General features: G+C 43.4%; 2 protein-coding genes across 3 annotated transcripts in view; both read right to left on the bottom strand.

Annotated features, from left to right (window-relative positions):
- Nucleotides 1-1,995: 1,995 nt before the first annotated feature.
- Nucleotides 1,996-17,761, bottom strand: RAB35 (RAB35, member RAS oncogene family). Its single transcript, XM_065646293.1, has 6 exons — nt 17,602-17,761; nt 13,872-13,922; nt 12,112-12,235; nt 5,354-5,478; nt 5,143-5,267; nt 1,996-4,609 (listed from the first exon to the last, which is right to left on the bottom strand). The coding sequence occupies exons 1-6, from the start codon at nt 17,651-17,653 to the stop codon at nt 4,481-4,483; spliced, it is 606 nt and encodes a 201-aa protein (XP_065502365.1). The 5' UTR covers nt 17,654-17,761; the 3' UTR covers nt 1,996-4,480.
- Nucleotides 17,762-23,141: 5,380 nt separating this feature from the next.
- GCN1 (GCN1 activator of EIF2AK4) overlaps nt 23,142-26,458 on the bottom strand; it is a 42,188-nt gene continuing 38,871 nt past the window's right edge. For both annotated transcript variants that reach the window (XM_065646181.1, XM_065646180.1), the window contains exons 56-58: nt 26,188-26,292; nt 24,423-24,641; nt 23,142-23,833 (exon numbers count right to left, since the gene is read on the bottom strand). In XM_065646181.1, coding sequence (XP_065502253.1) covers nt 23,708-23,833; nt 24,423-24,641; nt 26,188-26,292 — 450 coding nt within the window. In that variant the 3' untranslated portion in view covers nt 23,142-23,707. The remainder of the gene's footprint in view (nt 23,834-24,422; nt 24,642-26,187; nt 26,293-26,458) is intronic.

Raw genomic sequence — 26,458 nt, 5'->3', positions numbered from 1 at the left:
ACGCAGTCCTTCACGATCTCATTTGTCATGTTGTGTTTTAACAAGGTCCTGACTGTTTCACCTTGAGCTGTCATTAAAACACTCATCTCCATCCTGTCATGGCCAGGAGCCTGGAATCATCTTTGCAGCGTTGGGCTGGAAGACACTCTGCTTGTGATATTCGATACTTCTAGGACACATGGCGTAAAGGAAACATCCACTCCAGTGAATGAGATGGAGGAAGCACATTAATCCAGCAGGTACTCAGGATCCCAAAGTAGATCTAAAGAGTGGGATCAGCAGCTTGAAATACAACACTCACCCTTGTTTTCGAGATAATGGTAAACGAAACATTAGCGCTGCACAGTCACTGCTCAAACACTGCGCTGAGAGGAGATGCCTGCTGAGATTAAGGTTACAAAGAACTTCCCTACAGTTAAGTAACAGGTGACTGTTCAGAAAAGTGTTTCTTATGCCAGCCGAATGGAAAAGGATCAATCTCGCTTTAGGAAACCCTGCCAGGGAATCAACTGGAAACAAGGAACAAGTAAGTGTCAATGGGAGGCAAGTCACTAGCACTTTATCGTAGCCCAAACTTAGATCTGCAACTTGCCATCGTGGTGAACAATAGATCAGTTCATGACAACAGAATAATTTTGCACAGAGAAGCAAGAAGTGAGGTTACAGGTAGCGCTGCATGCACAAGGACTCGATAGCTGCACGCACTTGTCCTACTTAGAGTGGTAAACTCCAGATCTGCCTCCACATCAGGCAAACTCTCTACTCCCCACTGGCTATAAAAAGCAAGATTGTTTTAACCAAAAACCCAAGGAAGGAAGTGTCTGGGTGCTGCAGCAACGATTCCCTTCGATTGAGAGGGAAAAAGCACACAGCAGGGACAAGCAGAAAGAATGTATCCATAGATATGTACATATACCACAGTGCTGTAATTTTTGTATGTAGCAGTAATGTAAATAAATGTATGGTTTTTATAAGATACATATTATAAAAATCTATAAAGGCATATTTTTAGTAAAAATGCTCTACTTCTTTTGTAAATAGTTCTCTTCAGAATAAAACAGATCATTTATATGATACTGTCTTGGCTCTCTAGTCACTGCTTATCTTGCCTAGCCGCAGAACAAGCTCCCTTTTTGAACTTTCAGCACCTAACAGCACCTTTAGTACTTCATCATCGCAAGAAATTCAGCCACAGAAAGCACATAGCATGTGTTCAGAAGACGACAATCCTGGAAAAAGAACAGTTGAAGCTTTCGTATCTTCTGCCATGCAAGAAAACAGAAAGGCAAGCTTGTAAATCTCCTCCACCTTCCAACCATTTTTATCATTTACTGCCCTTTCTACCGCGGGATATTCAAACTCTGACAAGTTTAGACACAAAACACAGATGGACAATGAAACACCTGCAGCTTGCGCCAGGTCAGACCATCTACACATCCTCAGGATTCCCCTCCAGTCACAGCAGAACGGCGCGGCCACAAGAGGCATGTCCCCCCGCAGCGCTGGGCAGCGAGGACCTGCCCCCCACAGCCCGGCTGTGCGTCCAGGGCACGCGGGGGAGTCAACACAAGGGGCAACAAGCACAGCGGTGGTTGCACAGTTCCTAAACAGAAAAACATACCTTCATTTCCTGGGAAAGCAAGGAAAGAAGCCGTATGCTGTTTAATCACCCCAGGGCCTTTGAGGAGAAGCTTTCAAAGCTCACTCCACACTTTTTGTAGAAGAGAAAGACCAAAGATTATAGCAAGATCATGAGCATCTCACTGTCACGCAGAAACAAGGTTACCAATCCCAGCTTATTCTTTTATTCACATTTGAAACTAGAATAGCAACTAAACATTTGAAAGCATTAATTGTGGTTTTGCCCATTCTCCCTTTCCCAGAAAAAAAAACCCAACTCTACAAAGAGCAGTAGAGCTCACCCCTGACTTGCCACCCTCCACCTCCAGATGCTGGACAGCAGAGGAAACAGAGCCTCGAAAAAGATTTGGCAGCTTGTAACCTTTATTTTTAGTTTTTAAAAATTATTTTAAAAGCATAATTAGAAACTTCCATTACAGACATAATCCTAGCAAACCAGTTAGACATTCCATTGCTCGACATTTAGGAAACTTCACATCAGCACCACTACAGACACACTCCCCACCCCTTCCAATTGAATAGTCAGTGGCAAGAGCAGAGAGGTAACGGCTCCTCTACAGCCAGCTCTAGGAAAACACAACAAAATATCCCACCTGAAGCCAGGAAGCTGGACACCTGGATTGGCAGAGTTCAATCCATGGCCACAAAGACCTGGACTCAAAGAGGACCAATCTTTCCATACAAGAGAACACTCCAGGCTTGGGTGCACCAATTCCTCATTTTATTGCATCATTTCCAGTAAATTCAGACATTTTATTTACTCCTGCCTGTAGGAAGTTACTCTTTCTTAGATCTGCACACACGCTACCACAAGAGTCCCAAAGTAATGGAAGTGGCGACCGTCACGGGAGAGCTTCATTTCACCAGGAAGGTGTGAGGACCGACCCAGCTCCCACCTCGTGCACACACCACAGCCCACACCAGTAAGCAGATGGGATGGACTGGTGTCACGTCAGCCACCGCTTTCCACGGCCGCTCGAGTCTTACAGTGATCAGAGCTCACACTGTCATCCCAGCTCACTCTTATTCTTGGGTTACCAAGGAAAGATATGTGAAGAAAAGAGACGGGTGAAGGCAGCTGGGCACACACTCCCAGCACCTGAACTGATTAAAAACAAAAGTGTCACACATTCATAGTTTGCTTTTTTTAAAAAGTCTTTAAAGTGATTGATTGTGATGTGATTGTATGATTAGGGCTTTTACCACAACCCGTAAAATCTTAAAAAAATGCAGGCAAGATAAGTGACTAAAATTTAGCCTCTCCTCGGGGAGGAAGGGAGAGAAATGGGCTGACCCAAAGCCCATGGACCTCGGTGAATCACATTCTACCAAACTAAGGCCAGCAACTCCATACAGCCACGTCCTGACAAACCGAGTACGTCCACCTTCAAGGTCTTAAAGGAAGTCATACCCTCTATGCCTTTTAGTCATTTTAAGGAAAAATTCTTTTAATAATTATTATTTAAGCAATTATTCAGGCGCTGAGCATGTACTTTCAGCCCAGACATTTGATATTTTAGTTACACACACATACACTCTCCACCTTTAACTACATCTACTCGGGCTGATGAACTGAGCCCTTGTTTGCCCAGATCAGCCGACAAGGACCAGGAAACTGTTGCTGAGCACAGCGAGACCAGTTTATTTCCAAGGGTGATCCTCCACCACCACATAACCCAAGCAAGCAAGCTTTCCATTTCTTTAAGTTAAAGAGCAGTCCGCCTTTCTAACAGAAGAATCCTGGGAATGATCCTGCAGCAGCTTTCATATTCAGACATCAATCCAGAACAGCTGGATTTATTTTCATGCCTTTTCTCTCTCAAAAGCTTTGCCACCAAAATTCACATTCAAGTTCAGATCGCGTATTTGTGGACAGGGCAACAAGGACAAGTTTGGGGTTTTTTGGCAGAATCACATGGTTTTTTGTTGTTCTCAAAAGAAATGGACCCTCACTAAGGACCCTGGCAGAACCAGAAGCAGAGGTCAAAGGAGTTAAACTTTGCTTTAAAAAAAAAAAAAAAAAAAAAAGTTTTATCCAAATAAATCCCACTTCTGCAGGTCAGTTTGTTTTTCAGTATCTTGATACAAACTAAAGGAGAGCACAGGTACAGCTGGACTGCAGCACAAGAAGATGAAACCCAAGGACCCAGCCACAAACCTGGATCGTGGCAAACTGAAATTCAAGGCCCCAGCAGCAGCACCAGCTGCCAGCCCAGGGGCTGGTGATGTGAAACCCCAGGCTCCAGCAGCAACACCTGCAATCCTGGTACCTAGAAAAACAAAGCCTGAGCCCCAGAAAAAGCCTGGAACTCCAGGTGAAGCCACAGGCCCTTAGGGGCACCAGTTGCCAGCCTGGAGCCCAACAGAAACGAAGCCAGAGGCCCCAGGAAGCAGTTGCTGCCAGCCCAGGGCCAACTCAAATTAAGAACTTTGTACTATTTCTTTAAAAAGATGAACTCTGCAGTCCATGATTGGTTGACGTTAAGAAGGCATAAGCCAAAGCGACAACAGGGAGGCGAGACTGGTTAAAGCAATATACATTATATACAAACTCTTGGGTTAATTAGTCCACTTGGTAGGCAACGTCCTTTCTTGTCTACAAGGCGTACTGGAATGAGCAGGGGAGGAGAGGGGGGCAAGATTCCATCCGATACCTTCTTGGCACTGAAGTGGTAAGGTGCCAGCGCCTCTTGATAGAAAACACGGAGAAAAAATAATCTTTAAATAACAGCACAAAACTGAGAAAGTCCTCCCAAAGCCTGCCCCAGTGGAATTGCCCGAGTCTAGCTGGAGGGGCTGATCTGTCTCAGAGCAGAGTCTCTGCAGCGGGGAAAGGGCATTAGCAGCACCGCTTCTTCCTTTTACTGTTCTTCGTTAGCTTCACCACATCATTCTGTTGCTGCTGTTGCTGCTTTGCTAAGTTTTCTTTCTTTGCTCGCAGGACTAGCTCTGTAATGCAATTAAACATCTGCAAGAGAAATGAGCAAGTTCAGACCACCCAGGAACTCAGGCCAGCTTTTGTGGGAGTTGCTTCAACAGAACAGATATTTCAATAATGATTCGCGAGTCTTCCCCAATCCACTACAGGCCAAGCAGAAATACAGTATCTTCCTGACCCACTCCCACGCTAAATCAATCATCCCTCTATCCCCTTTCCATAACCAGTAAATAAAAACCAGTCAGTTTGCCAGCTGAGGCCAGGAGTGAAGACTGAGCAGTGCTCCCTCCTAGAAGCATCCTCCCTAGTGACAAATCTTTCCTGAGAACATCCCTGATACGTCAGCACTGTAAGGCTTGTGAAAATGCAACGTCGGCTCCTTCACTTCACTTCCCCAACTCTTCCAGGCACAGCTGGATGCCTCTTCTTCACATTTTACCTACTCACAACTTGTACAAAGGATTTGAACTTTATTCCTCAATGCGAAGAACGTAATTCTTTCTTTTTCCCCAAACCATTACCCCCAAATCATTTTATCTGTACTCTTCTGTGTATTATATTACCTCTTCCACATTAATATTTTCTTTGGCGCTGGTCTCAAACAATTGGATCTCCATCTGCCCAGCAAATTTATAGGCATCTTCTGTTTCTACCACTTTTCGCTCTGGGTCATCATTCTTATTCCCCACTAAAAAAGGAAAGAAAAAAAAAAAAAAAGGTCAGTTTGGTACTTCAGCAGGTCAGCCTGCTATAACCCCCTGCTCAGACACTTACCCAGTATTCGGCAGACATCATCACAATTTTGATTAATTTCATGCAACCACCGTTTTACATTCACAAAAGATTCTGCACTGGTTACATCATAGACAACAATGACCCCATGCGTTCCTCTGTAATACCTATGGAGCAGGAGAAGACAATAAATGTTAACTCAAGCTCTTTCTCTTTCACTTAGCTCCTACAAGACTCATAACAAATCCCCACATTACAGCAATCAAGTGCCTCCATTTTCTTTCCACTGGGAGTCATTTAATTCTTTTACAACAGCTAGATCACACGCCATTCCTCTAAACGTACAGAGTTCCCTGCTCGTTCAGCCCATAAAAGTAGGTTTCAAAGTCCAACGGCTGCTGTTTACTTCCTTGTTCAGGTTGTCAAGACGTTCCAAGATTAATACTGTCTTCCAGGTACAGGAGCAAAAGGAAGCGGTGACCCCAGTGTGTCCTCAGAACTGGCCATGGTGTGAACCTCTGCGTTGTACAAGCCACAGCAAGTTTTCACAGTGATCTGGTTATCTGTGAAAGATCACTTACAGACTAAAATTTCAGCAGATCTCCAAATATACTCAACCCTCAGTCACAGCTCTCTTGAGCTCACAAAGACTTGTCTTGTTGAGCGACCGTGTTCTGATCACACCCTCCTACTCAACAGATCGACTCGATATGTGCATTCAAAGCACTCTGCTACCTTTAGCCATTAAAAGTAAGCTTCATTTCAGTTTATTGCTATTAGTCTTGGGCAACCAGCACCTTTAAAAGATGATGAGCAATTCTGATATACAAGAAAAAGATCTGAATTCAAGTTCCAACATTATCACCTGCATGAACCTACTGAAGGCAGACAGTATGCACACCATGAGAATGCTACACAAAAAAAGCAAGCTCCACCTTCTCTGTTCCCAGCCACATTCTCAGGGCTACCAGGTATTTACTGCAAATGAGGCAGCTTTGACCGAAAAAACCAAATAAACCAAAAAAAGAAACAGTTGACAGTGAGATCTTTGCCAGCATCCTGTTTTCGTATGTTCTGTAGCTTTATTCTTTCCCTTTCATTTCCTCCTCTTTCTTATGATCAATATTACGATTTTTACTAAAACAAATTCAAGAACTCAACACATCAAAATTGAGGATTCTCCCTTAAATTGTGACAGCATTTCTAGACCTTGATCTCTTACCACAAGCACCTCTTGCAGCGCTGTCTCTTCCACTGCACTTTGCAGATCTCCACTGTGGCCACTCTGGTTCGCTTTGATCATTTATTCCAAGCCAGTGAACACATTTTGAACTTCAAAGCCTTTTAATCAAATCCAAATGCCCTACCTTAAGGAAGCTCTCAAAGCTTCACCTCACTTCTGCTACTGATGTGCCTGAGCACTTTAAGAAGACAGGCAAGTATTTCTTCCATGCCATGTTTTACCAGTAATTTATGCTGTACGTTCACTTTCCTTGGCAAGAACTCACTCAGGTAAGAATTATTTACTCCCAGACCATAAGAGATCCTGCACTTCCAAATATTCTACTCCATTTGGAATCATTTCCTTTAATAGCTTTAAAACTTGCTACAGCACTTCATTTGTGCTTCACTTTGTTACAAAAGCTCAACTTCATTTCATAACTTAGATCTTTTAGAGGGAAAAGTATTCCATAGCCTGAATCCACACATTGCAAAAATAATCCATCCTCTCCTGACACTAACATGTACTGCACACAGTTTTTGAAGAATACTGGGGTTTGTGATAGCAGCGGAAAGGGAGAGATCTCCGATCCTAACACCACACTGGATTTGTATACATCTGAACAATAAATTATCTTCAAACTCTCTCATATCACCTAATAGCCTTTTAATTCAGTAACCCCCAGGCTGACCTACCACTTCCTAACACTGAGAGTTACATTTGCAAAGACAACACTCAGCTTTAAAGAAACGCCATGGTTCATCTACACCTCTGCAGAGCTGCTTCGTTCTGCTGTGCACACCATAAACCACGCCTGGTATCCCTGCCACCCAAACCAGAGGGCCCGGCGGAGCACCCTGATGCTCTCACCTTGCCCACGCACCTGGGTTTTCTTCTAAGCAAAGCATATGATGTCAGGGAGTAGAATAACAGGCATCCTCAAAAGACGGATCCCACTCCTGACGTGCCATCAGCACAGTCGTTGTTTGCTCCCAGGGATGAGGACTTTGCATTCAAAACTCCGCAGGAGCTGGGAGCTCCTGCCACAAAGCGCTAATATTGCCAACCAGCCCATCAGAAATACCTTCCTTTGTGCCAGACAACAATCCCAGACTCCTGTGGAGTCCCTACCAGCACACGCTGCTTCTGTTTTTGGAAGGGAAAATTGTCTGGCACATCGTTCTAGAAAGGTTGCGAACCCCTCATCTACACTAAAATGTCATTTTCCCCACCGGCTGACACTACCTTTTAGCAGCCCCAGAGAGAAGACTATGACTCCCTTTTATTCTCTAACTCTTAAGCCACATAATACACATTTTTCTCAAAAAACTAGTCAGGCTGTTTTCTATCATTTGTTAGATACAGCCTTGTGTCCTAGATAACATTTCAGGCTTAACAAGTACAGCAAAGATTCTCCAAACCCAAGTGTAGGACAGTACTAGAAAACAAAATCCTATTTATCCTACCCCACACTTCAAATTTCAGAATGATGCAGTGCAGAATCGCTTTTATAACAAGTTGTAGGCTTTGGCAAGCAGAGAACAGATGGGGCTTTTGGCATTCAGGGAGGAGTAGGTGTAAATTTTGTGCTTTTAGCAACCAAGAGGTAGTCGATGCTTTGACAACAGGGAAAGAATGCCTTATCTTCTGCCCAGCCACATTTTAAGGAAGATGGAGACCATAGACATGACAGCAGAAGAGAAATGAAGTTCTCAATCTCAGCTTCCCATTCACAGACTAAACGACTGATGCTGTGCTCTATATGGCAGGAGCGCTCTGCCATGTACCCTAAAAACCTCAACAGCCACTCCCTGCTCCTGTTGCTACAGATAAATATGTTAATGAAATACAGAAGAAAAAAAAAGTTACAGAACAGTTATTCATGTTTAGAGTGTCTATGGAAGTATCCTGTTGAGGTAAAAGAAACTAAACCTGACCTGGACGTGTCCTTGGATGCTTGGTAGTAACCAACTATCTTCCATATGGTTGGAAAAGTTACCTAGTTCTACCACTTAGCTCTGGTGTAGAAAAGGCTTAAGAATGCGAATATTTAAGTTGAAATAAACACCTAAGTTGCTTGTTCTAGCTAGAGAATTATATTCAAAGAAGCTCAAAGACATAAACTCACTGCCTTTGAAACATTACCTACTACTACTGCAGACGTGACACAGAAAATCTCCAGAACTGGTTAACCAAACTCATCGTGTCCTTCAGCCACCTGCGTTCTCCCCTCACATCTCTCAAGACTGCTTCTCTGAGCAGAAGGGAACCTTCTGCCATTTGTTGTGGCATCCCCTACTACAAGATACCAATAAGAAAGTTCTTAGATTTCCTCTAGTAAATGCTTCCCAAGATTAGCATCTGGAGTTATAATAACTACTTCCAGGAAGCAAGACGGTAGCTAAGTAATATTTAGAAGAGACAGAGTATCATTGACTGTATCAGTTCAGTAGGGCACATATGGTCATTTTTCCAGAAAAAAACAAAACCAAAACCAAACAACAACAAACATCCCCCCCCCCCAAAATCCCCCAAACCAAACCGAAATAAAACACTAACCAAAAAAACCCTGGCCAACATGAAAGGCAGGTCATTGGTTCAATCTAGCATCTTTGTTAATACATCGCTAGTTTGTAATATACCTGTTTCCTTATTTTTCATCGCTCTAGAATTATAACCAATTCCAGAGACTTCTTTTTCATACTCATCTCTTTTTTTTAGGTTCCTGGAAGCACTTCTGTTGTCATAGGTCAATTGACTAATCTTTTGACCATCATATCTGGTCTACAAGACACATGAATTCTATCCTTTCAAAAAGCTATCCCTCTCTTGAGCAGGCCATTCCACACAAATGCATGGCAGAAAGTCCCTCTGCATTACTGTTCATCCTGAGCTACTATCTGACAACTATTAAAGCTTAAATCCTAAACCCAGAGTCCTGAATCAGGACAGAGTAGTCCTACCTACAATGGCAAATCAAGTACAGGAACTGGTTGTTCATGCATCTTAAGAATTCCTGCTAATACAGCTGAGTCCTGGCATGCTACATCTCCGGTGAATTTAAATCAAATTTAGAGTTTGCATGACATTCTATGCCAACCAAATTCACATAATTTGGCCTCTCTTCCCACTAGGCACCAGCTATCCCAGTATTTCCACATTTAATAGACAGTAAAAACAACTGCTGTCTTTTATACTTCCCAGTCTGAAATTCTGACCTAGTTTCTTTTTCCTGAGTTTCTATAGAATACTCCAGATCAATTTGATTTCTGTTTCTTAACAGTTTTATTATGCTTTTCAGCTTCTGTAGTGCTAGTCGAGTAAGATCAAAAGAGCATAACCTTTTAATGTTTCCCAATTTTCTACTATTAGCTTCCTACCACCTCTACCATTTTGCAATTCTAGGTCTACAAAGCAGTATTTCCAACCTATTGCTATTATTACCAGATAGGCTCTAATTTCAGACTTCCTTGCCAGGCTTGGCTCAACATCAATCTGAACTCTACCTTTAGACCAGGAAGTCCCTTTACAATTACAGTACTGCTGAAGGAACACCTTTTTATATTCTTAACTTCCATTTAAACCTCAGTCTAGTCAAAGACTAGACGAAGACTACTACACTGTTGACAGCGCACTTGCACTCCACCTATGATTTGGTAGCCAAGCCTTTTTGTAAGTACTACCATGGTAACTTGATTGGTCACTCAGTTTGAGATAAGCAAATCAGTTACAGCATCACTTTGCCAATAAAATAGATAGAACTATTTCTAAAATCCAAATATCGTTATCTCCTGTTTTTACAGGTGATATGTTTGGGCCCAGAATGACTCTTGAAAGATACTGGCGAACGCTAGACAGTCACAGCCTGCTGACCTAGCAGCAAAAGGAGTCCTCACCACAATGTAACCAGCATTCCGAAAGTGTTTTCTTCAACACTTCAAACGCACTTGGACACGGGAACTTCTTTGCTTCAAGTGGCACAAAATTAAAATCTTTCTTCCCTGACCATGGAAGATTCTGTAACTACCAGAATTAAGGCTGCAATGCTGGGGCCTTCACTTCCCCAACAGTAAAATATACCTTGCTGTGGTAAAAAGCTATGCAAAAGAAAGTAGCAGCAGAGTTCAAACAGATCATGGCACAACTGCCCTCAAAGCATTTCAGCTTCTCCATTTTAAATGTTAATTGAAGAAAAAAAAGACATACATCAAAAACTACACAAGGTTGCATTTGCAGCTATTCCCATTCCCAAAACAAAGCTCCCTTTCCTGGCATTCCCCACTCAGTGCCAGCCAGCACAGCGTTCTGAACCAGCTGGCATCGGCCCCGCCAACTAACGCTCATTAACGCAGCTCTGAGTCGTGTCAGGGAATCTGAAAACAGGAAGGCCGTTTGCTGACTCAGCAGTAATTGGGGCGCGCTGTGAGCAGGCTGTGCACACAGCTGACGGAGCCGCAGCCGCGTCGCTGCCCCCCCTCGCCCCTTCCTGCCCTGAGCTGCCTGCAGCGCCCAAACGAGAAGTGATGTCACCCACAGGAACCCTACAAGAGGCAGCTACGAGAGGCAGCCAAGTTTTTTTCAAGCCAAACACTTAAGAAACAATGGAAGTAATCCAGTAATATCCGTACAGAAGCGCAGAGGAAAGGGGCGGTGCACACCTCAGGTTCAGTTTTGCCATTTCTAGCTGTTTAGATGTAACGCGCATGCAACCAATCTCACTATTTTTGTCTGAGTAAGTTAACCAAGACATCAGCTGAAAACGATTCTGCTCTCAAAACAAGAGCCAAAAGAGAAGTCAGTCACCAAAGACCAAGTGAACCAACTAGGCCTTTCAAGAATTATTTTTTTTAAGTACCCAAAGGAAACAAAAGTTCGATTTCCAAGGGTATTTTTTTCTCCCCCCTAGTGCCACAGTGAGCAGTCCCACCTTCACTGCAATCAGCTTACAAATATATTTTATTCTTAGTTCCCACCACGGCAGCTCTGGGTGCGGCTTCTCCAGGAACAGGAAAAGCTGTGCACACACTGTTCAACAGGACAATGAGCATGAAATTGAACCCGAACCAAGGAAAAGGTTAAATTCATGTGGGCGCCGCTTCAACAGAACTCCACACAAAGATAGCTTCTGAAATGCATTTGTCCTAGAAGAAAACTAAGTGCTGGAAATCCTATTCTTCGATCTCAAAGCTACTCGCCAGTTACACCACAGTGATGGAAGGTTCACACTCTGTCCTTCTGCAATACAGAGGATGACCTTCTTGACTTCAGAGACAAGTTTTCTACCATGTGCAGAACAGTGAAATAATTCCAGTTCTACCATTCAGAAACTAGCAGGAGTAAGACAAAGTAACCATGGAAATGCACAGAAGAGTGAGGAAATCTGAAATCCCAGTTTCAAACTTGGCCACAATATCACCACCAACACGATTTGTTCTAAAACAGCTTAAAGAAGTCTAACTGTACAGACAGCAAAGTTACCATTCGCTAATCGACTGCAAAATTAAAATAACTAAACCATAACTCTAAACTACAAGATCCATACACTAAGCTCCACCTCACAAAGTCCAGTTATACTCACGTTGATGTAATAGTTCGGAAGCGCTCTTGTCCAGCTGTATCCCAGATCTGAAGCTTCACCTTCTCTCCATTGATCTCAACTGTCCGGATTTTAAAATCCACTCCAATTGTGGTAATGTAGCTGCCTGAAGAGAAAGCACAGACCAGTGAGAACCTAAGTCTTGTTCATTTTGGATGTCCCAAAGCATACTTTGGAATGCTATTTGGCAGCAGCACTCAGACTGGACAGGAGAACAAGGTTTCCCATATCTTTTAAAATGTCCTACCAGGTCATGCCGATCTGCATATTTTTATATGCAGCTAATAACAGATAAAGCCACTTCTCCCATGTTACCCTTAAAATTTAAATCTCAGTGGTACAAAGTAAAATTATTCTTCTACTATGCTGGTGGTCAAGAGTAAGCATCCAAATGTTTCAAGAAACAAGGAGAGTCATAGAATCATTTAGGTTGGAAAAGACCTTTAAGAGCGTCAAGTCCAACCATTAACCTACCTCTGCCATGTCCACCACAAAACCATGTCCCTAAGAATCTCATCTACACATTTCTTAAACCCCTCCAGGGATGGTGACTCCACCACTGCTCTGGGCAGCCTCTTTCAATGCCTGACAACTCTTTCAGTGGAGAATTTTTTCCCAAGATCTAACCTCAACCTCCCCTGGTGCAACTTGAGGCCATTTCCTCTGGTCCTGCTGCTTGTTCCTTGGGAGCAGAGCCCAACCCCCCCTGGCTCCAAGCTCCTTTCAGGCAGTTCAGAGATCAGAAGGTCTCCCCTCAAGGTCCTGTTCTCCAGGCTGAACCTCCAGGTCCCTCAGCCGCTCCCATCACACTTGTGCTCCAGCCCCTTCCCCAGCTCTGTTCCCTCTCTGGACTCACTCCAGCACCTCAAGGGCTTTCTTGGGCCCAAAACTGACCCCAGGATTCGAGGTTTGGCCTCCCCAGTGCCCAGTCCAGGGGGATGGTCACTGCCCTGGTCCTGCTGGCCACACCAGTGCTGGTACCAGCCAGGATGCTAGTGGCCTTTTTGGCCACCCGGGCACACGATGGCTCATGTTCAGCCGCAGTCACCAACACCCGCAGGTCCTTTTCTGCCAGGCACTTTCCAGCCACTCTTCTCCGAGCCTGTAGCACTGCCTGGGGTTGTTGTGACCCAAGTGCAGGACCCGGCACTTGGCCTTGTTGAACTTCAGACAATTGGCCTCGGCCCATCCAGATCCCTCTGCAGAGCCTTCCTACCCTCAGGCAGATCAACACTCCCACCCAACTTGCTGTCATCTGCAAACTTACTGAGGGTGCACTCAATTCCCTTGTCCAGATCGCTGATAAAGATATTTCGACCACGGAAATTCCGAGACAAAGCTTTGCTTTAAATGCCTGTGCAGTCACTTATTTTGAATGCAGTCTAAGTTTCCTCCCAATAAATTAGTTATGTCATAAATGTTAAGTGGTTTAGCCACAATATTCAATCAACCTAAATCCCAAATGGCCAATGGGAAATCTGGATGGATTTACAGCATAAGCTAAAAAACTAAGCTATTTCTGGAACCCTGTCAGTATTTACATATTGTGGTACTTTCAGTTACAAGTGAAGATCAGACAAGGTGGCTTGTGTAGGCTTATACCAGGAGAAGCAAAGTTAGAATCATAACAGATTCCTAGTACAGCGATCAGTTAGTAAATGCACAAGAAAAACTCCTGGTCAACCAGCAGCATGCAAGCAGATCTTGACCATTTCACTTACTGAAGTAAACAAAACACTCACCTGAGAACGTATTATCTGCAAAACGCAACAGCAAACTGCTCTTGCCCACACCTATGACAAACAAATACAACAAGATCTTTGAATACAGTCATCGTAGGTGTCAGGTAACATGACAGTATTTTACCCATTCATTGCATTCTTAACTCTAACTAGGATCTTCTCTCAGCAGATCATTTAATACCATCTGCCTTGACTATTTGTCTCAGCACTCTCCTTGCAGATTTGATCCAGCATGCTGCAGTTACTCCAAGACTCAGAATCCTTATTGTAGCAATTACAGGGCTTGTTTTGCTTTGGGGTTTTTTTGTCCCCTCCTTCCTCCAGCCCTCAGCAAACTCTAAAACAGTAGCTTTTGAACTGTGGTCAGTTCTAAGAGGAGATAGAAGAGTAATAACTAAAAAGTTTACAATCAGTAGACTTACATTTGCTGAGGAAAGATCTAAAAATGAGGGTGTCCTGCTAATTAACAAGCACTCAGAACACTGCTCTAAAATGCTCTGTTGAATTCCACTTGCACATCGTGCTTAACACCACTGCCTACTCCCCATTCACTGATGCTGTGCTGAACGGCAGTGGAATTTGGACTACTTAGACAATCAGCCCAGAGTTTGGTACCATAAAGCTTATGTTATCATGGCCACAGTTTAAAAGAAACCTAAACCAAACAAGGGAGTTGGGAACCATTGTTCTGTATTGCCGTCCAAAACAGGCTTGTTCCACATCTTGCAGGAAGGACACATACCTTTCTGAAGTTGTACCTTTCGCCAAAATGTTCCATGAAACATTTTTTTAAGTGCTTTGAGTAGCACTTCATCCAGGTTTTCCTTAAATGATTGTTTGCACCCTGAACACATCCTGGTGCAGGGAAGCATTTTTCACAGTGCTTCAAACAAGAATCTTAACAGACCCACTCCTGCACACCCAACCAAGGGAATTTGGGTATCAGAATGCCTCAAAGTCGTTATCTCTGCATAACATCTCTGCTGTTAATGTCCCTTCCTCTCCCTTCCCTCCAAAAAAGAAACTTGCTATAGCATGAAGAGGAAATTCAACTTCACCAGGGTGATTATCTATTACATCTTTTCAGGTAGAAGTTAAACTAATTGTTTTGATGATGTGTAACTTGCAAGTTCTTAACAGAAGACCTGTGCAAAACACATGAGCAAAGACTATACAGAACTCCAACAGTTCTCAGCTGCTGGCCTCTGAAGATAGCTACCAGCACACACACACAAAAAAACTCCCACAAACCAAAAAATCTGCATGATTCCAGATGTCATTTGCAAAGAGTACAAACCACCAGACATCTAGAGATGCCATCCTCAATTCTCACTGAGTGTTACAGATCTTCAAGAAACAAAAAGAATACTACTAAAAAATACGAAGTTACAGCATGCATACACTGAATACCTCTGAGCCCAAAAAAGGTAGCAGAGCTGTTCCTAAACTTTAACAGAAGACTGGTTACTTAGCAAGAGCTCGACTCCTGCAAAATACCAGTTGGCTAAGATTAAAATTTTTTTTTAAAGTTTCAGCAAGTACTGTGCTTCCTGATCAAGCAACCTTGGCCTCCAGCTGAATAAAAAGAAAGTAGATGGTGGAACCCACAGACTTGTCAGACCACACCACCTTCTTGAAACGTCAGTGAGCCTCGGGCTGTGCTGCAGAGCTGCACATGACCACTACGTTGTCACACTGTCCACAGACACCGGCTGGTCTGCCCTGCTCTCAGCACTCGGGCAGTTTCTAGAGAAAAGAAATCTCCTGGATTCAGGAAGTTCTACATGCTCCTGACAAGGATCTCACTATGCAAACGCTGCCTCTGAGCCACACTGTTCATGTACAGAGACACTACACTCCGCATGACCCTCCACCTCCTACACAGAGTTATTTGAAGAGCTGGAAAGAGAAGGCTGGCAGGGCCTCTTTGCTTATTGAAGACATCAAAACAAAACAAATAAAAAAGGCCTATTGGCTTTGCAAAATCGAAATTAAAAGCAAATTTCTGTGCCATACCAGTCTCCAAAGCCCATATCTTACTGAATGGCAGAGTGAATTAAAGAAGCACATGCAAAGCACAGATCAACTGTATTAATTTTAAGTATTTGGCACGACTGAGATCACCGGCAGCTTTTCAAGATGACCTGTTCTAAAAACACACAAACCTACTACCCTCTTGACATATTTGCATACGGGGAAAGCAGATGAGATAGAATCATCCTATCCAGCATCAGCCCACTTCCTATGGCAGGGAATAAACATCAATAAACAAGGCAAGCAAACTGTTTTGTGGAAGCTGGGACAAAGCCTTCCTGTTGGGGTGAGCAAAAACAAAAAAAGAAAAATCAATACTCAAACTACATAGTGAGATTTAATTACAACAACAGAGAACCACAGGCAACCCAACAATTCTCACAACGCTTTTTTCCTCTCACTATAGACTCCAGAAGACTCAGCTGAGAAATTTCATTTAATTGTTCAAAATGAGAAGTCTTCCTCAGAGTTTTCACCATGCTGTTTATCTTGCCTGAACAGTTTTGAAACTCATCAGCAAGCAACAGAGCTACTGCTCTACTCAGAATGCAGCATTTGGTTTTAATAATCCATAGGCTCCCAAAAGCGCTCAGGGTTCCAAGCTGGTTTGAAGCTGTTGCTCCTTCTCCCTCTTCCTTTTGTACTTCTTCATGCAGACGCAGCTTAGTATAGAATATTTTTACATACAGCTAAAGCTTCTGGAGGTGACAATTGCCAAGATCGTGCAGCATTACACTTGCACCCAAGCACCGTGCCTCGCTGCATGCCGGGACCTGCTGCCTGAGGGACCACACCTCTATTAAAAGCAGAGGGTGGATGCCATCTCCTCCAGTTTATGGAAATTAAACTCTAAGCTGTTGGACTGTTACCAACACCAAAGTGGACTGAAGGCTGGAACCTTCCTGGTCTCGATTCTTATGTGGCCAGACTAAAGCGCCAGACACAAGCTGAGCTCACACACCTCCAGGAGTTTCTGAAACTGCTGCAGAAGTATTCACAGGTTTATTTTCCAAAATCAAAAACTACTTCTTATCCATAGCTATTTCGGTATTTGCATCCTATATGAGAACTAGGAGTACACAAAGCCACCAGCTCTTCAAGGATTTTAAAAAGTGACAAACTCTAGAGCCGGGACTTCAGGTTGAAGCAGTACAAGAGTCTTAAGGAACAATTAAGATAATAAAGAGCATTAAAACGTCGTAGTCGCCACACTGGCAGCAATGGTCCGTAGGGCTGAGGAGCAGCCAGTGCTTCCCATGGATGCCTTGAACCGCCTGTCACAGGGCAGGGAATTGCCTCCTCAGCCCGAGGGATTAGTGGGCGCCCTCCAAACCCGCGGCTGAGGGCCGGTGCCGGCAGGAACGCCGATGCCGCCCTGACCTCTACGTGCCTAATCTGCCTTTTCCTACACCTGCCCGAGCTATTTATCAGAACATCCTGCGGCGGCCGGTTCGGCGGGTTCCCCGCAGACGCTCCCACAGCCCAACGCGCCCCCTCAGCGCGGGGTCCCCGGCCCGCCCGGGCACAGCCCAGCACCGCGGCACCGGCAGCACAGAGGCGGGGGAACCGGCCCTCCCCGCCTCCCCCGCGCCGCCCGGCCCCGCCGCCGCCCTCAGGCCCCTCACGGCCCGGGCGGAGGCGAGGGGCGGCCACCCCGCCAGCGGCCTACCCCCCGGGCCACAGCGCCCGCCCTCACCGCTGTCGCCGATGATGAGCAGCTTGAAGAGGTGATCGTAATCCCGGGCCATGGCCGGGGCGGCGGGAGCGGCCGCGGGCGGCGGAGCGAGCGGGGAGGGGGGGAGGGGGCGGCGGCGGCTCCTCCGGGCCGGATCCACTTCCCGAACAAACAGCCGGAACTGACAGCGGTGCCCGCCGCGCATGCGCAACGCAACGGGGCCCGCCAGCTGCGCCGGCACGCGGCCGCGCGTGCGCCGCCCCGCTCCCCGCGCGCATGCGCACAGGCTGCGGGGCGCGGGGAGAGGGCGGTGCCCCCTCGGGCTCCGCGGCTGCCGCTGCGCATGCGCTGTCCCCTCCCCCGGCACGCGGCCTGCGGCCGCGCCTGCGCAGAACGTGGGGCGGGCGAGGCGCCTCGTGCGCGGCGGCGGCCGTGGCGGGGACGTGAGGGACGGGGCTGAGAGGGACGGGCCGCGGGGGAGCTGCCGCCTGCCCGGCTCCGCGCCCTCATTCCCCTCCCCGGGAGCTCCTCTTCCTCCCGTGCCGGCCCACCTCGGCGGCGTGGCCCACCTCAGCTCCCGGAGGCCCTCGTGTGAGGCCCATGGATGCGGCAGGAGGGGAGGCCTGCCTCGGGAAAGCACCGAAGGCCTGAGGGCGCCTTAACGCTGCTTCAGCGAGACGCCTGTGCACCAAAGCAGCAGGTGCACAGCGGCAGGAACAGTTCCCGTCAGGGCCCGGCGGGCAGGTGAGGAAAGCACAGTCCCACAGCAAAGTCCTGTGAAATGGGTGGGTGTGCCGGGCAGGCCGGGCAGTTCAGGCCAGGCTGGAATTAGATTCCTGGGGTTTTAATGCAGAGGTGTGCATGGATATGGCTCAGGAAGAGCATTGGTTTCACACACGGGCAGCTGTGCCTGAGCCATCCACAGCCCAGAGACACAGGATTTCAAATGGCACTCCCACAATTGTCTAACACACAGCCTGAGTGATTCTTCTGTCACTTACACACATACCGCACAGACTGTGACTGTGATCACTTCCAGGTGGAGACACCACGCAAGAACAGCGCTGGTTTTCTCTTTGATTATTTTTCCTACAAAAATGTATGTTCTTACTGGTAATTCAGCTCCTTAGATCAAACAATGCAGTGTTTTGGTCTAGAATAAGTCAATTACTTAGGATTACTTCTTTTCCCAGTAACTAAGGTTCTCAATAATAATACATGAAACAGTAACAAAAGGCAACATACTAGGTATTGCTTGTATCTTAAAAGTAATTTTGGTTTCACATAGACTCAAACCAAAATATTGACATGATTAATTGATTTTTTTAAAAATTTTAACCACAAGTTTAGAATTCATTGACACAAATACTAACATGCATTTGTCTCTCATATGAGTAGAGCTTGACATTGACTGGAAAGCTATAGACTCTTCTCTCTGGATTTATACAATAGGGTTTAGTTAAGAGGAATAAGAATCGTTTTTTAAGGCAATTGTCTCTAACCAATTCTAATTTCCAATGTCTTCTCCATAGGATATTGTGGTATGGGTTCCACAGTTATATTTTTCATATTTGTATGCGGTTCTTCTGGAAAAGATGGCTAAAATAGCATGTTTGGATTGAAGATTATTTTTTTAGCACATAACAATTGCATCTCCTAAATATTTCTGATCAACAGTATGGCTAACATTGGTGGTTGTAGTTATAAACCTTCCTTAATCTCAGTCTTCAAGAAGCATTGAAGCCTTTAAAGCTCACCCCTGTCCAGTCTCACACATCTGAAATCCACCGAGATGATCTCCATCGTGCATTCACTATGGATTTAAAACACCACACCCTATAGCTCATTTTGCGTCATCCATATGACGTTGCTAACTGAGGAGCTGCAGTGTTAAAGGCTGGAGTGTTACCAGATGTGAACGTGTGTCATTTTACAGCCTCATGCTTACAGAAACCCTGCTGGAAAGCGGTTTGCAGCACCCCAAACCTAGCTTAGTGCTAAAGCAACTCCCCCCCCACCCCGCGTGTCACCTACCCAGTAAAGCACTTGGGCAGCCCATTGTGTAACCCAACACGTGCCCTGAGCATCGGGGTAACTGAGGGAGCTACGTGGCTGTGGGGAGATCCCTTGAATCCAGCATACAAACCACCAGCTCAAACCCAAAATGACAGCGACTTTATACCTTTATTTTTATACTCATGAAACCTCATCATGTGAAAAGCGTGAGACAACGTGCCGTTATCTAATAAAATGGACAGTACAAACTGTGACTTATCTATGAAAAAAAATCAAAATATTTGAATATTTTATACTTTCACATTTGTCTCATTTTCATTGAAATTTTTAGCGCCTTGTAAGTTTAAATATCTCTCATAAATTATTTTTTGATCTTCTTGAAATACACCCAATTGAGCTGTCACTCAGAGACAGTTGCTTGACAGTTCAAAGACGCTATTACAGTCAGTTGTGGGGAAAAGATTATCTTTTACTGACAACTGGTATTTTTAAGACATTTGAAATGAGAAAAAAAATAATTCTTTAGTCTCGAAGTCGGCACAATCAATTTATCAGATCTCATGTTGTGGCAAAAATTATGGGTATTTTATTATATTGCAGTGTATAAATAGTTTAGTGAAAAGTAGCTATCAAAATCTGAATTCAGTGTTATGCTCTAATTGAAAAATCAGCATGTTCTCAATAAGCGCAAGTGAGCTCCTGCCTTTTACTCCTCCCTCTGAGAAACAACTAAACTGAGTGCAGCAATTCAGCTGCTGTTTGGAAAGATGAATGAGTTTTTCCACTCACTGCCACATAAGATGGAAATACAAATCATCAAAATAAAATAAACAAGTTAATTTAAAAGGTTTCTATCTAACTGTAATTTTCTTTCACAGGTTTATGTGGAGCAGCAGTTAGAACCGGAGATAAAATAGGTACGCCAAGGTGTCCATGATCAAACAGCAATTTTTTTTCTTCCTTCTCGGCTGCAGTGATGAAGTGAGTGATGCCAATACAACCACTCCTCTTTTTACCACCTATTTAGTAGTTTTTGAATGTCAGAAAATCTTGTTAAATGTTTCAGTGCACAGATTTTTTGCATGGCATGGTTTAACTGCTGTTCCTTGGTTATCCCAAAACACAGCTAATTCACTACAGGTGAAACTAATCCTGATGACCTGAGACTGACAAATCCTTAGCAGCATTTAGTTGAGTTTTCACACTTTGATTATTACCAACTCAGTGCAAAATATATAGTTTTAAGATTCAAATGAAAATAAATCAAATACAGCTGAATTAGACTACTAGCAATCATGCTTGAGATCTTGTAGGTAAGAACTGAGATTTAGGACCCTGGAAGAAAGCAAATACGGTTTTGTTCTATAGAGGCAGGGAAGAAAGAAACACTCTGGAATTACTGACCAGTTCTCAGGATACTAAAACAAGTTATTCCCACCTAAAAGATGAGGGAGGGGGCATGAAAGAGAAACAAATGATAAAACTTTTGATGTCTAAACCTAAATATTTTAGCGGCATAGGCTTTGAATTTTACACAGCAGTGCGAGAAGCGTAACACTCAGACTAGATTAAGTGATTCCAAGGGATATCCACCAACAGTACTTGGAAGTTTTCAACTTTCTGTAGTTAGTTACAGCTCACTGGCAAACAATATGCAGCAAGTGGCTTTCTACAATGCATTACCCCAGGACTGGTGCTGCTCAGGATTTTCATTAATTATCTGCATGCAGGGATAGAGAACACACTTTCTAATCCGTAGAGAATAGAAAGCAGGACAGATTGGCAAGTATTTTAGAAGGCAAAATCAGAATTAAAAACCACCTTCAGAATGCAGGTAGATGTTATGAAATAAGTAGAATTCAATTTCAGTAAGACCAACTGGAAAATACTGCAGTTTTGTAGAAATAGCCAACTGCATAAATCCAAGGTTGGAAATAAATACCCAAAGAGTAATTTTGTAGCTTGGCTTCACAGCTGATCATAAACTAAATGTGTCAACAAGACCGTGCTGTTGCAAAAAAGAACACCCAGACCCTGTGTTGGGATAGACAAGTGTGTTATGTAGGGCTTGGAAAATCATATCTCCCCTAGAAAACCTGGTCCAGCAGTGGACACCATGAGGCAAATATGAATCAGAATGGAACAAATACAGAGGGCAGCAGTATAAGTTGAGAAAACACAAAAATATATGGAAAAAAAAAGACTCAGAAAATCTAAAATTGTTTCATCCAGGACTGAGAACACTGAAGTGACAATACAGTTGCTGCAAAAAAATAGCTATTTTCAATGCCTGTAGGAATAGGACAAGCAGCAAAGGGACTCAAATAGCAGCAAGGAAGATTTTATTTTTTTTTTAAGACATGAGGTGAGCTCTGACAGTCTGAAAAGTTTATATAATGAAATAGATGCCATCGAGAGGCTATGGAATGTCCATTGTACAATGCTACAAAAAAACAATGATACGGAAATCAGTTAGGAATGGTCCAGCTGGAGCTGAGCCTATCTAAGGTAAGGGGTAACGAGCTGACTTTCCCAAGTCCCTTCCAACACTATCCCAGTGACTCCTACGACACATCTCCGTTGCCAGGAGCCTGTACCACAGGCTTGGGAGCAGACATAACATCAAGAACTTTTTGACATGTTCTTGTACTTTTGACCAGAACAAAGCACAAACACTCCAAGTATCTCCTTGAGATCGCATCTTGCTATTTGAGGCATTAGTCCGGTGAAAAGAAAATGTTTTACTCTTTGCTGCTACTGCCATGGCAATTGACAAGTTGGTTCTAGAACAATGTGTGTTCCCATGTGGTTACATGTTACACTCTCAAATTTTACAATGTGTAGCATCATGTTCTCCTCCTCTCCTCATGGTCTGAGCCACCCAGACTTATATGCAGGGAAGATTCCCACCCTGGACACCACCTGCCCACTTGAAACAACAAATCTTAATGCTCTGGCTTCTCAGGTGCAACCAGCTTCTGTGTAGTTTCATAAAATAGGTAAGGCTTACTTAACTATTACTCTACATAGAATGTAAAGCTCATTTTTCCTTCTAAAATTTGCATTCTGCAACAAGATTTTCACTATTTCCATCAAGTGGCATAAAAGGTATTAGTAAATAAAAATAAACTTTTCAAAAATAAGTATATGTGGCCAGATAATATAAAATACTGCTTTTGTTGAGCAGCGCAACTCATTGACAAAAAAAAAAAATCTGTATGTTGGAAATACCAAGTATCTTGAGAAGACTTTGAAGACATAAAAATAGAGGACTTTTCACAAGTTGAATAACTAAAAAGCTGTCTGTAGTCAAAAATATTTTGGAAATTAATAGGAGTAATTACTTACAAATTTCATTAAATGTCAGGTCTGGCTTGGTTTTAAAGCCCTAGCTTGTCTCAGTTTTGCAAAAGAGTTTTATAGATCACAGTGCTACCCACTCTACAAACCATATGCCCTAGAAAATGCAGGTCCAAAAAAATAAATTACAGTGTAAGCTTGTTGACAAATGAATTTGAAAAAAGAACAGTTTACACCAGAAGGGATCAAAGTCAGAGCCTTTATTAAATGTTCCTTCTTTAAACAGACTGCATTTAATCCCCCTTTCGCATTTGCGACTTCTAAGGCTATTTTAAATACTTCGTTTTACAGGGATTTTCACTCTTCAGAACCGTCACAAGCAGCAAGTTAGCAGTACACAAAACCAATATACTTTAATCACTGAGTTCTATTCCTGCTTCACAGGGTCTGTAAAAAAGACTGACAATACTTCAGTACTGGACTTTTTGCACAGACCTGGGAAAGGAAATAGGTGTCACCAGAGTTTAAGCCTGATGTGCTCTAGCCACATCTCACAATTGGCCACAATTTACGAGTATTGATTAGTATATCTGTTTCTTGCACATTATCTGTTTCAAAAAGGGGACCAAATTTTCAATTTTCAGCTAATGCGGGTCTAATTAAGGCTATTCTGGTATATTTGATACTAAAATACTCTCTGGGAGTCCTTTTCATTAAATCCCGTCAGAATTATCATTTTCAAAAATGAAAACATTTAAAATAGGTGTTTGAGTTGAAATGCTGATGCAGTGGCCGGGTCAGCGTTTTCTTATCACGTGAGTATAGTGTCATCGATCTGTTCCTCCGAGTCGGCCTGGGCCGCCAGCTTCCTCAGAGATCGCCTGCAGCTTTCGTTGAGAAGCTCCAAGCTGGCAGCATCTAGAATCTTGGAAACCGACTGTGGAAGGAAGACAATGCCAATTACCGATTCCTTACAACATACCATTCAAAATAAGAATGTAAGCCCCGTAAAAGCTGTATTTATCTAAAATCTTTCAAACGTACCAAAATCCTTCATCTGGTTTTATGATTCCAGACATGGGAACTATCCAAAAGTAGCTAAGACTTAGAAAAGCAGTCTGGAAATGGCCGTACAAAGTAGTCCATCCCAAAATACTCTCTCTAGCAGCTCTACTGCTGTGGTGGGATTATACAAGTGACAAAAGCACTGAAGTCACAGTCCCAGCTAAGGAACTACAGCATGGTAAGGGTTGAAGGCATTTTGAAAGCAAGGCTACCACGTTAAACATGGGAGTTATGTTAAACACCTTGATTTTAGTAATACCACACTGTAGGGTTGTACAGTATCAGTATCGCGTATTTCTTCAAGGCTTAGCACAAGAATACTGATGCAGGTTTAAATCCAAACAGGAACGTCCCACTCTGGCTATTTCCTAACAGACTGAGGCTCCTGGCACAACACCGAACCACACGCAGAGCAACGTGACACACCTCTACCAATGATCACATATTGTTCTCTCTCATACCTCAAGTACTTCTTCACCCGCTCTCATCTTAAGAAGGTTGACGATAGCTTGGTCGCTGTAGGCTCTCACACTGGTGTTTTTGTCCTTTGTGTTGTCCAGAAGTGCTTTGAGAATTGGTTTAATTGTCGGAGGATCCAGTGAGGGAAGATGGTTTTTATTTGCCCACCAGATCATCTTTTCTGCCACTAGCTTTATGTCACTGGATGAGTTCTGGAGACACTGAAGGAGACAAAGATGGACTTAAATGCAGATATACCAAGGACAGGCATTTAAAGCAGTAGTTAATATTTTTTTTCTAATTTAAGTATTTTAAACTACAACGAGAAAAGCAAACAGTTTTCAACTCACAGGTACACAAGAGATAAACTTGTTAGCGACAAGTTTGACTAAACTGTGTAACAGTAAGAGAAGATCAAACCTTGAAAACAAGACACATTTTCAAAAGAAAACTTCTAAAAATGTGGTTGGCGACAGGGTCATAGGCTTCTGTCAACTGTCTCAGGGAATGACAGTGACCACTAAGTGCAGCAAAAGCACCTCTAAAATACACTCAATCAGCAGCAACAGCCAGGTCAGTTTCTGGTTGGCGTATAAGGCGCATTTCAACAGTGGATTTAATTTTAACATTTAAAAAAAAGAGCTTTGTATTTTTTATTTAATCTCAACATATTTAAAACATGAAAGCTGACATCTGAATGTCAGCTGCATTAATACTTGATAAAGGTATTGTGACAATGGTGATACTTGGATTTTAATGCAATACCATGATAGAAATTAATATATAAACGTAGGATTTCAAACAAAAAGTCTGCTTTGGAGAATGATGGTCTGCATCACGTCAGTCTACATGTTCGGTAGTTTTTTAAATAAATTGAAAATAAATGTAAAGCCTGAAGATGTAACACATTTTATTTACAATAAAGATGACAGCCAGAAGAAAAAGCAGGTCTCCTGCTCTAGCACTACTCCTATCTCCCTGTCTTTTCTAAAATGTTAAAAACATCCAGAGGTTCTAATGTTTAAAATTCAAATCCTGTCTACCATGAGGGATACTTTTATGGTGAAGGAAAAAAACAAAAACCAAACCAAAACCAAACAAACCCACAAACAAAACCACACACACACAAAAAACCCACAAACACAACAAAACCGCTACACAAAGCCAGAACATCCAAGAAAGGACGGACTTGTGAGGTAGAATATTTAAATATATGTCAGTTGAAAAAAGCATTAACTTCAATACTCTTTTATCTCAGTCTTTGGGATATACTCCCTTCCACAAAAGTGGAAGTCAAGGAGACCTGCAGCAAAACCAGGTAAGAGTTGGTATTTGATACATTTCTAACAAAGGCCCTTTGACCTTTAGCAACCTTAAAAAACTGACAACTCCCCCCCACCTCTTCTCTCCTCCTCCAACAGCTGTTTGTTACTGCAAATGAAAAAACAAATTCCTAAGAATCGAAATTTAAGTTTACCAAGGAAAGATCAAAAGTCAAATTTCCATATTACAGCAGGGGTAGTGGTATTGTATACACAGCTGCAAAGCGGGCTGATAAAGTGATTCTGTATTTTGCCACAAGAAGATCTATCTAGATTTTCAAGCATCAGGGGATTTAGAGCTTCCCAAGCTAAAGCAACCAAGCTTTCAGTTTTCATGCTGGTTACCATACAGAAATTTGACAGAGAAAGCCCCCCTTGAGTTAGATCCAACAAAGAGTCAGATGACAGGACAATACCGCCAGGTAGCTCTCGGAAAATGTCTTACCTTAATGAAGAGGCTGGAAAGCTTTGGAGGCAGGTTCCCTCCTCCTTCCATGTGGTATTTCATAAGGAAGCCCATCCCTCTGATGCCACTAACTGCAATGGGAATCTTCAACATAAAGATAAAAATTGGTGTTAATACAGCAGAGTTCAACGGCCTGTATAACTGCGCCCACAGTCACGTTGACTAGTGAGCTGCTGTGGAAGGCTAAACAGATCTTTAAAAGCTGCAGCATGCAAAGCAAGATAATGTTGAGTTAACGTTACTGGGTAAT

The sequence above is a fragment of the Caloenas nicobarica genome, chromosome 16 (assembly GCF_036013445.1).
Source record: "Caloenas nicobarica isolate bCalNic1 chromosome 16, bCalNic1.hap1, whole genome shotgun sequence".
In the NCBI taxonomy this organism is placed as follows: Eukaryota; Metazoa; Chordata; class Aves; order Columbiformes; family Columbidae; genus Caloenas; species Caloenas nicobarica.
This window is presented reverse-complemented; position numbering and strand designations above follow the sequence as displayed.